General features: G+C 39.3%; 1 protein-coding gene across 1 annotated transcript in view; it reads left to right on the top strand.

Moving 5' to 3' along the window:
- SPTLC3 (serine palmitoyltransferase long chain base subunit 3) overlaps window positions 1-10129 on the top strand; it is a 173744-nt gene extending 163615 nt beyond the window's left edge. Inside the window, exons 10-12 of the mRNA XM_003788010.1 lie at window positions 265-400; window positions 6021-6150; window positions 9965-10129. Of these exons, the coding sequence (XP_003788058.1) occupies window positions 265-400; window positions 6021-6150; window positions 9965-10078 (380 nt within the window). The 3' untranslated portion in view covers window positions 10079-10129. The remainder of the gene's footprint in view (window positions 1-264; window positions 401-6020; window positions 6151-9964) is intronic.
- The last annotated feature ends 821 nt before the right edge of the window (window positions 10130-10950 follow it).

The raw sequence follows: 10950 nt of genomic DNA, 5'->3' as shown, positions 1-10950 counted from the left end.
TGCAGTTCAGCACAGCTTCAGCTGCTTGTGGCAACCTAGTAGCACCACCCTCCCCCAACTCCTGCCTAACAAGCTCAGGGCAGATTCCTGGGCATCAGCATCCATACCTGCAACCTACGAGATATTTCTCTAACTCACTTTGGCTCCCTCCCAGCAAAGGACGCAAGCCTCCAGAAAGACTTAGAAATGCTTGCTACGTTGACCTGAACTTTGCTTCCCTCTTCCTGGTAGGCATTGATAAATTTCATGCCTGTTTCTTTTCAGGATTGCAGAGAGTACGGCAACTTGCAAAAAACACAAGATATTTCAGACAGAAACTACAAACACTGGGATTCATTATCTATGGCAATGAGAGTTCTCCTGTTGTTCCTCTGCTCCTTTATATGCCTAGCAAAGTAGCGTAAGTATGCAAGGACTCTCAGAGTCCCACCTAAACCCACAGGTGACCTAAGATGGGGCTTTTGATACTGTAAGACCTGTTGGCACAAGCATCAGATAATGTACTTGGAATGGAGTGATCAACTTCAGAATTCACTTGTACAACTTTTCAGAAGCCACCTGCCAGTCCTGCAACCTTTCCCATGGGTCTTATAGAAAGGAAACCAGGTGCTAAGAGCAACCTGTCTCCCTAAATAGAAGCTCTGTGAATTTAGGGAAACCACTTACCTCCCTTAGCCTCAACTATAAATTAAGGATGATCCTCAGCTTCTTTCTGGCCCAAGATCTTTCTCAATGAAAACTTCTGAAGACCCTGTCTCCCAATATTACCATAAAAACATGATCAGTCTTCTGCTTTCTTTCTTTGAACTCCACAACATCCTCAGAAGAGGGCATCCTCATTTTGGAAGTTAAACAACTTGCCAGAAATTATACAAAGTCAAACAGAAGTTAAACTAAGATGTAAAAAACTCAAACTGAGGCTTGCCTCAAACTGAGGCTTGCTTCAAAGCTCATGCTATAAGCCTGTTTTAAGTTGTTCTCCATTGACGGTAACTCTGAAATTGAGCATTAGCAATAACTGTGTTAAGAGGGGAAAAAATAACTTCTTAAGCATATGGACAGTTTTATACATGAGCCATTTTCCAAACTGCTAGAGACTAATTACCTCTGTTGTTACAAGGAAAGCAATTAAAATCTCTCTGAAAGGTAAACTATTATTTGTGTTGCTGACCAAGCACATGATAGAAATTAATATTCTATGTAATATTTATCAGATTCTAGAGCTCCCACCAACATAACCTATTGCTGGAACTTTCTGTTTTACCCTCTAACAATATGAATAGATTGGCAGAGTATTTGAAGTATAGAAAAATATCAATAAAAGAGGTTTAGGGTCTAATAGTTGGGAACTCACAACTATTGGTGTGAGGTGAGACAAGTTATAAGTTCCCAAATGCTGATGTTCTTGTGTCATTTCACCACAGTAAAATAAAAAGCAGTTAAAATACACACATGAGGGGTTTTTTTTAGCACATCACACCACCAGTTGGCCCTTTGTTCACGGATCTGGGTCAGGTAAATAGCACATGAGCACCCAAGGAGACAGTGTGCTACAGAAATATTACATCCATACCACTCTGTGCTAATGGCGGAAGGGGTGACAATGGCAATTCAAAATAGCAGATAATCCAAAACCTTCTGATTTTGGAAAAGACACACACACACACACAAACCCATATTTATTTAGAATGGTTGGGGAAGTGATGTGTTCTAGAAGGAAAATTCCAAACTTAGCTCATATCTATCTAATATTTTATCATTAACTCAAAAGAAGGCATCAGAATAAATCTGTCCAGGGTGTAAAGTGCATAATGCTGAAATTGTTCCAGCAACAGGAGGGAGCGTACTGCAGAGTTCTGATTGTAATGATGAAAACTAGAATTACTCAACAGGTTGGAAAAATAAAAACAACCCAATAAGAAGAGTCAATGAATAGTAAAAATAAATTCATTTAAATTCAAAAGTTCAATTGTGCCATATGCTTCATGGACATGCTCTATGGTGGAGTGAGGAAGTTTGGAATCAAAAAGAATTTCAACTCTGCCTTTTCCTAGATGGGGGATCTTGGACAGGTTATCCAACCTTCTGAAGTCCCAGTTTTCTCATTTATCAAATGGGATCTAACAGCATCTACTTCATAAAGTCATTGAAGAAGATTAAACAAGATAAGATCCACACAGAATTTGTAATTTTGCCTCTTATACAGGAGTCAGTGTTAGCTGTTATTAGTAATCATATGAATAATGTGCAGAGAGCAATTAAAATAGTGCTTGGCATGTCATAAGCATTCAACTACTTGTAGCCATTAATATTACCACTACTCTGCTATAATGATTATTATTATTAGTTTCAAATGGGTGTAAGGTTCAGTCATCATAGTTGCATGGCTTTTTAAAATAATTATTACAATTTTTTGTTACATTAATACAAAATAGAACTTCCAGAAAAATATTTGGTAAAAATCCTACTATACTCTCCACTGATATTAACTCTCCAATTAATATTTGGTAAAAATCCTACTATACTCTCCACTAATGAAAACTGGAAAATAAATCAAACTGTCCTGTCTCCTTTAACTTAGGATTGTTTTTTAGGGGCTGGGCATGGTAGCGCAGGCCTGTAATCTCAGGTCTCTGGGAGGCCACAGCAGGTGGATTTCTTGAGCTCGGGAGTTCAAGACCAGCCTTAGCATCAGTGAGACTCCATCTCTAAAACTAGCTGGGCGTGGTAGTAAGCACCTATAGTCCTAGCTACTTGGGAGGCTGAGGCAAGAGGATCACTTGAGCCCAGAAGTTTGAGGTTGCTGTGAGCTGTGATGCCACAGCACTCTACTGAGGGTGACAAGATGAAACTCTGTCTCAAGAAAAAAAAGCCAAACAAAGATCGTTTTTAAGAAGGAGCTAATACTGCAGAATACTGATTACATGCTTAAATAAGACATTATCCCTTATTTTAATGGAAGATGGAATGCCTATCCCTAGTTTATAAATTAGGATGCTAAGAGTCACAAAGGTCAATCTATTTTACAAAAAAACCTCACACACTGGCTCTGTGCCCATAGATCAGTTGTTAAGGGCACTGGCCACACCCAGGGCTGGTGGGTTAGAACCCGGCCCAGGTGTGTTAAACAACAATGACAACAACAACAACAATAGAAATAGCCAGGCACTGTGGTGGGTGCCTATAGTCCTAGCTACTTGGGAGGCTGAGGCAAGATAATCGCTTAAGGCTAAGAGTTTGAGGTGGCTGTGAGCTATGATGCCGTGGCACTCTGCTGAGGGCAACATAGTGAGACTCTGTCTCAAAAAAAAAAAAGTCATACAGTTTGTAGGCAGCAGAGACCAGAATTCAAAGCCAGTTCCATTTGCCGCCTAAACCAGAACTCTTTTTGAACACAGCCTCACAAGCTTTAGTCCACAGGGGAAAAAGTCCACATTTTATTCAGGAAACAAAGAGTGCAAATTTAACTTTCTTTAATGTCATCTTTGGTGATTCAAAAAATATCAGTCACTATGATAGAAAAAAATCTCATTGTTTTGGTCCCCTAAGGAAACTGAGAACAAGTTAGCGCAAAAGGTAATATCGTCTATTACTGGCTGGAGTTGCTGGCAGGAGTTTGTCCTGCTGCCCAACTTTGTTTCTTTCAGTGACATTTCCACCCCCTGAAAGTTCATATATAGAGAATTTTTTTTTTGAGGCAGAGTCTCACTATGTCGCCCTCAGTAGACTGCCATGACATCACAGCCCACAGCAACATCTAAATATAGAGAAATTTTTAAAACAGGAGTTAATTGCATAATCCAGTGTAGACGCACTTCTTTCATTTGCTTATGTAAAAACTTTTGATTGTATGAAAGAACTGTGATGTCTCCACATTTCCACCTATGTAAAATGAATATATAATCTCTAGCCAGTTATCCTTCTGAACAAAGTCCTGCTACAATTCCACTGCTAAACTCCTCTGCAGAGTTTAGTCTAATATGATCTCACCTGCAAAATGTACAGTTAAATAATCAAGAATGTGCTGCATTTAGTAATTTGACACAGGGTTTACATTCTCCCTCCACTGTCCTCTTCATACATGTGGAAGATGGTGGTACACAAGCTGGAATGATGGTGCATGTAATTATAATGTTTTTTATTATTCTTATTAGTTACTATTTTGCATAGTTTAGTTTCTTTCAGCCTATGCCAGCTCAAATTTGCTTCAGAGAGTCCAAATGCAGAGACTCATTATATAAAAATGTTCAGCACAATCAAATACATTAACTCAGGGACATTAGCTTTAGTAGTGTAAGTTTTAAACTCAAAAGTGCTCCAGGAGACCCCAGATCAGCCTAATGAATCAACAGAGTCATATATTTTGCTCTGCATTCTTTGGCAAAATGTGCTTACTTTTATACAAAGAGAAACATGAAACAGTGAAAACGGTCTTCTGGGAGTTCCGAAAACTGGCCTGAGATCATAGGTCAGGTGGTTTGTCCTTTAGCAATAAAAGCACTTGACTTGTTTCTCAGACAATTATGAGCTCTCCTTCTGTGAAGTTCTGTGGGCAGCCTTCCATAGGGTGATCAAGAAAGGGAAAGAACAGCCTCTATTTTCAAGCTTTCTCAGGTAGAAAGCTTCATCTCCTTGTAACCTTCCCAGTGTAAATGAAAGGGAAAATCTTGCTTTGCCCAAGCCAGGAGGCCAGGGAGGCTGTGTGTTCTGTAGGCCTCCAGACTCCATTGCTTGATTTGACAACCTACATTCTGCCTGAAGCAACCAAAAGGCAGACAGCTAGAGAGCAAAATGGGTGAATGGATGAGCAGGCCCCTCCCCACATCTGGTTTGAGAATTCTTCCTGAATTATGGCTAAAAGTTTATCTGGGGCTATCAGGTTCCAGCCTAAAACAATATCAACAACCTCTTAATGCCAAGATCAGATCTGAGGCATTTACCCCACTTGTGGGTAGAGCCACTGAGAAATTAAGGTTCCCTGCACTGAGTGAGAGAGCCCAAAAGAGGAAAAGAGTTGCCTGGGAGTACACACCACTTATCTGACCTTGGCTCTCAGCACAAGAAGTTTGCATACTTTGAGCTCAGTATTCTAGAATCATTACAGAGAATAGTTTTGGAAAAGAAAGAGGCTAGAAGGACAAAGGGAAGGAATCATAGTTTATAAAGGTTTTGCCCTGCGTCAAAGAGCATCCCAGAGACTGCATCTATCTGCCAGGTTCTTGGTGTGTGCACACTTCTTTCCCTGTTTTCTCCCACCGCATTCCCTTTTCATCCAGTCAACACGTTTTGTTATCCCTGCGCTTTGTCCCTAACCTTTGTCCATTTACACACAAGAAGTAATGAGGAGATCCTTGCTATTTCTTATCTATGATTTGATGGAAAATAGAATCTTCAGTCCTGGGATGGGAATATTGGCTTGGGGTTGGGCTCTACAAAACACTTTGATGTTCCTCTTGAAGTGATTTCAAGTGATAGTCACTAAATATAGACTTATGGAAATTTACATATATTATTGGTATTAAGTTTCTAAGACATTAAGGTTTATACTTAATATATATTCCTTCCTTCCATAATTGCATCATATTAGCTATTTGGTTTTTATACCTAGAAAACATATGGATGAAAGATTTTACATCTTTCATCTGGTTATTTTTATTTATTTATCTATTTTTTTGGCTGTGGCTAGGTTTGAACCCGCCACCTCCAGTATATGGGGCCGACACTCTACTCCTTGAGCCACAGGCACCACCCTTTCATCTGGTTTATTAAACCAGAGACACATCAGCATTTTTTCCTCAATGTCAAAAAAGTCTCAGTAACTCACAATGAGTGCAGTCACAAGCAGCATCAAGTGACTGCCTTCCTATTTCTTTGTCACTTATATTTGGTAAACATTTAACAACTTTGATCACATATCTTTTGATTATCATCAAAAATTTTGAAAAGAAAAAGTTGATTAACCACGACCGGATAATCTTGCCTTTTCTCAGTTAACCACCTTTTCTTTGCTTTTCCCTAAGGGCTTTTGCAAGACATATGTTAGAGAAAAAAATTGGGGTGGTGGTTGTTGGATTTCCAGCCACCCCTCTAGCAGAAGCCCGGGCTCGGTTTTGTGTTTCAGCATCACATACTCGGGAGATGTTGGACACGGTGAGTACATCACATGCCAACAGGGTCCAGTATTGGTACTTTGGAGTCTCAGCAAATTCTTTGATGGAGACAGCTTTAAACTCTATAAGTTTCTTGGGGTGATTTAGAAAAGCAACACTAATGAAACTACTGAAAAATAGAAATATTTCAACAATGCCCAACAATGAGATCCACTCAGTAGACAGAAAGGAAAGTCAGGCCAGGCACGGTGGCTCTTGCCTATAATCCCAGTGCTCTGGGAGGCCAAAGCAGATGGATTTCTTGAGTTCAGGAGTTCCAGACCAGCCTGGAAAATAGAGAGATCCAAAACCAGAAAAAACTAGCCAGGCATGGTGTTCCATGCCTATAGTCCCAGCTACTCTGGAGGCTGAGGCAAGAGGATCACTTGAACCCAGAAGTCTGAGGTTACTGTGAGGTATGATGATGCTCTGGCACTCTACCTAGGGCAACAGAATGAGAATCTGTCTCAAAAAAAAAAAAAAAAAAAAAGGAAAAAAAAGGAAAAGAGCTAAAAGAAAAAATATTAGTTTAGCAAATACTTCAGTCAGTATTTTGGTTTCATGCTAAGTAGCCAAATATTGTGCTGTTTACTTGTTTGCAAATGCAAAAGCTGATCTAAAATGCTATTTTAGCCGCAACCACCTGTATCTTGACATTTTTCAGAACCACCAAATCTACCATAATAACATATGACCCAACTAACCACAGTGAATAAATCAGGTGTTGGTTATATTAACAAGTTTGATGTAGGCTTTCCACATTGCATATCAAATTATCACGTTGGACCCCATAAATGCATTAATGTACACAGTTATGATTTAATAAAAAAAATTAAAAAGAAAGAAAATCAATAACAAAGACAGATCTATATTATTTCAGCCAGACCTAAGTGAGGTAGAAGTGTTTGATTATAAACTATATTTTATTGCCCCTGGATTTTCCTTTTTATGTGAATGAGTAATGTCAAAGAACTAAACTATCTCAATCAGTCTGGGGTTAATGGAAGAGTCTCATATTACTACAACACAGTTTTGCAAACACTACTGAGTGCCTACTACTTGCAAATTCAGAGCAAAAAGTCAAGGAGAATGTATTAATAAACAACTACTGATAATATCAGACAGAATAAATTAGTCTTGGAAAAGAAATGTAGAAAACTTTGGGAGGGTAAAAGTGGGAATGAATATTATAGTGCAGAAAAGTCACACAGGAGGTGAATGTTGAGCTGCGCCTTTTTAAATGAAGGTTATAGAGGGTCATCCTTAAAGGTTTCTGACCAGCACAGCAACAGAATCAGGAACGATGATATATATGTGACAGATGGGTTGAAGAAGAAAGAGGCAAAAGGAAGGAACCCCAAATTGAGATCTAGGCAAAACAAGAGATGACAAAGCCAATGGCAGTGGAGACAAAATAAATAAATCCAGGGACAGACATTATACATGTGTGGAATTGCCAAGATAAGGTGAATCCGCAATAATTATATCTGTACAACTATTAATTCTTCCTCTATTAATCTAATTATAAATTATCCAATTATCTCTTCCCACATAGGCACTAAGCACTATGGGCACTATGGCTCTATGTGGGAAGAGATAATTGGATAATTTATAATTGGATAAATAATGGATGCCTATGTGGGAAGAGATAATTGGGGGTGTTGGCCCTTGTGAATAGAAGGATGGCAAAGCTGTCAAGTGAGTTGAAGTGCAGAGTAAGGAACAACAAATCCTCAACAGGACTGGGGAAGTAAAATGAGCCCAGTTCTAGACTTGTTGAGATTGTGTGTCCATGGGCTATCTATAGAAAAGAAAAACAGATTCTAGAGCTTAGGAAAATTGCAAGGCTGGGGCTGCTGTAGTTTAGGAAACTCAGTATTAAATCCAACGGCAGAGGATGAATTAATAATTGTCCAGATACAAGTGAGAGTGAACATGCCCAGGCCAGACTCCTGGGAAACGCCTAGATCACAGGGCAGATGTGGGAATAGCATGTGGGGACTCGACTTAGATGGAGCTAGAGCAGTCTTAGAAAAGATATAGTTAGTGTACCATTAGAGAAAAATGGGGAAAGTTTCAAGGAGAAGGTGGAGGTTCAAAATGCCTCCTCCACAAAGACTACAGAAAATTCAAACGTGGGAGATAAGAAGAAAATACTGGATAAGTAATTAATTTTAAAGGAATGCAGGGACTGGAGATAAAAATGCAAAGAATAATTAGACAAATGTACTTGCTCAAAGCCGGAGACAAAGCCACTAGGCAAATAGTGGCTTACCACCTCCCTCTTCTGACTGACATGTGTGACAGCTGCGGCTTTACCCATGACAACTCCAGTTTCGCTTTAACCCTACTGCCTTCCAGATGAAAAACCGTAAATACATAGTCAGCCAGTGAACCACTCCTGCATCTTGATGGCAGCCACCCCAGAACTGGTTCCTGTTTCCTTAGAGCCCCTGCAGGCACAAGCCCTAACTGGATGAGGAGCCCCTCCTGACTTCCTGTCACCAAGATGTCCATAGTTCTTCTGGAGTGTGTACTCTCCACCCCTTCATTAGCAAATGAAGCCTAAAATCGAGTACCTGTGTTATCTGGGTGGTTTTTGAACACAGGGCTTTAACATAAAAAATTTATAAATGATGAGTATGTGCATTGCCAGTATATTATGTATATAACAGATCCACAAGTAGAAATTTAAAAGGTTGACATAAAAATGAACAGAAACACTGATGTTTCCCTCCCATATCATCCATGAATCATCTCATACATGCCCCAAGAATAAAGGTACTCTACTTTGAAAACCATCCCCCACCTGCAGCAAAGATCCATCAAAACCATCCCACATAGATGTCATTCCAAAGGTAACTTTTGTTACATTTTCTTAATACTTAGATTGATGTAGGAAATTTAGAAAAATAGGGACAGACATTTTAAACATCCAAAATCCAACCACCAAAAAATAAATTACTCTTAACATGTTGGTAGATATATATGATTGATGTCAGTTTGAAAGACTTCCCATAAAGGAAAGTTATATGCCTCATTAGTCATTTATTCTAATGTCAACAGTCCCCACTTTACCTTTTCACAACATTAGACCCTAATGTTGTCTTCCACCAGATTTGACAGGTTAAAAACAAACAACAGCAACAATAAAAACCAGGCTCAGAAAAGCTGAAAAGGCAAGTCTAATACCATAGGATTAGCAAAAGACTAGAGTAAAGGTGACATTTTTATTTTCTGGATCTCCCTTATTTCATTTGTAAAGTTGGGGATACATTTGCCTACCTAAAGTAAGAGAATTAAAACAGGTGAGTTTTTGATTCCTTGTGAGTTTTCAGGACATAGAGATGAGCAAAGTGTGACAGGATAGAAGATGAGGCTAATCAGCTCCCACAAGGTTCCACTGTGTTCCTGGCCAGGCTGGTTTGCTGTATCACAAAGACAATCTCAAACGCATTCTGCAGCTTTATCCTTTCCTTCCACAAGGGTATATATAAGCCATTACATTTTAAAATAAAACCCTGAAGGATAAACATAGGTCAGATGTTTTTTAGCCCTCTCCATGTACTTCCAAACTGAAATGAACATTCATAATTTTGAGTTAGGCCATTAAATAAAATGAATTAGCATTTAGCATTCCTCTAGGACTTATAAACCACAACCTAATGACATGGATCATGCTCTTTTTCTTCAAAAACAAAGAAGCTGGCTAAATAAGACAGTGGGTCTTTGTGAGGTCTGCTATTAACCTGGGCTCTACAAAGCAGAGCCACTTAGAAATTTAAAGATAGCTGATGAAAGCTATCTCATTGCAGGTTTTGGAAGCCATTGATGAGATGGGCGATCTCTTGCACCTGAAATATTCCCGTCACAAGAAGTCAGCGCGCCCCAAACTCTATGATGAAATGAGCTTTGAACTCGAAGATTAAGTTTCCTGGTCCTGAATGAAACACAAGACTTTGCCAGAAAAACCTCCCTCCTTGCCTCAGAAGAAACACAAATGGATTTCCTCCCCCTCCTTCCTAAGGACAATTTTGGTTTCCAGACCAGTATAATTGAACTGAAGGGAAACACTGTTGTTCTTAATGTCTCCAACTCTGGACTAATTCCAGACTTAAGTTTCTAGTCTCCCAAATATTCTGCTAGAAATAAACACACACACATACACCACAAACATACATACGTACACACTTCTTAGAATATTTTTAATGGGAATGAGCCTATGTTTTAGCTGCTACCATGCAGCTCCTTTGGTCAGACCCTTTCAGGGGTTCTGACCAAATGAGAGGATTTTTATTTTAATTCAGTAATCAATGCATGTGTTTACTAAGTTCACCTGCATATGTGCACAATGATGGTCAACAAGACCTGCACCCTTGTCCCACCCTTAAAAGTATAAGCTAGGACTCATCTTTATCACAGGACATTCTAGGCAGGAGGATAAGAAATGTTGCTTCTACCACTTGCCACATTTGAACACTTTTCCACGGATGAGTGTCAAAGACATAGTTAATGTTTCAAGGGAGACAGCAGAACTGTCCAACAGCAACTAGAAATGTCTTCAAAGGAAACTTTCCTTTTCCTCTTGCTGGTCTCCAGTTTTACAGCTGAGCTTTTGAGGTTTGGAACATTTGAGACCTTTGTGGAAGGAGGTAGACCCAAGCAAAAGCCAATTTTAGGCCTAGACTAGATTTGTAAAGTTATAACAACTTGAACATCATTAGTGCTGTGCAGAGTGAATGTTTAGCATGCACGGCCTTTATTACTTTAGGGAATGAATTGTCACTTTCCTACTGAATTT

The sequence above is a fragment of the Otolemur garnettii genome, unplaced genomic scaffold, assembly GCF_000181295.1.
Source record: "Otolemur garnettii isolate 467f Iridium unplaced genomic scaffold, OtoGar3 scaffold00025, whole genome shotgun sequence".
NCBI classification, from domain to species: Eukaryota; Metazoa; Chordata; class Mammalia; order Primates; family Galagidae; genus Otolemur; species Otolemur garnettii.
Note: the sequence above shows the minus strand (reverse complement) of the source record. Positions and strands in the feature narration are given on the sequence as shown.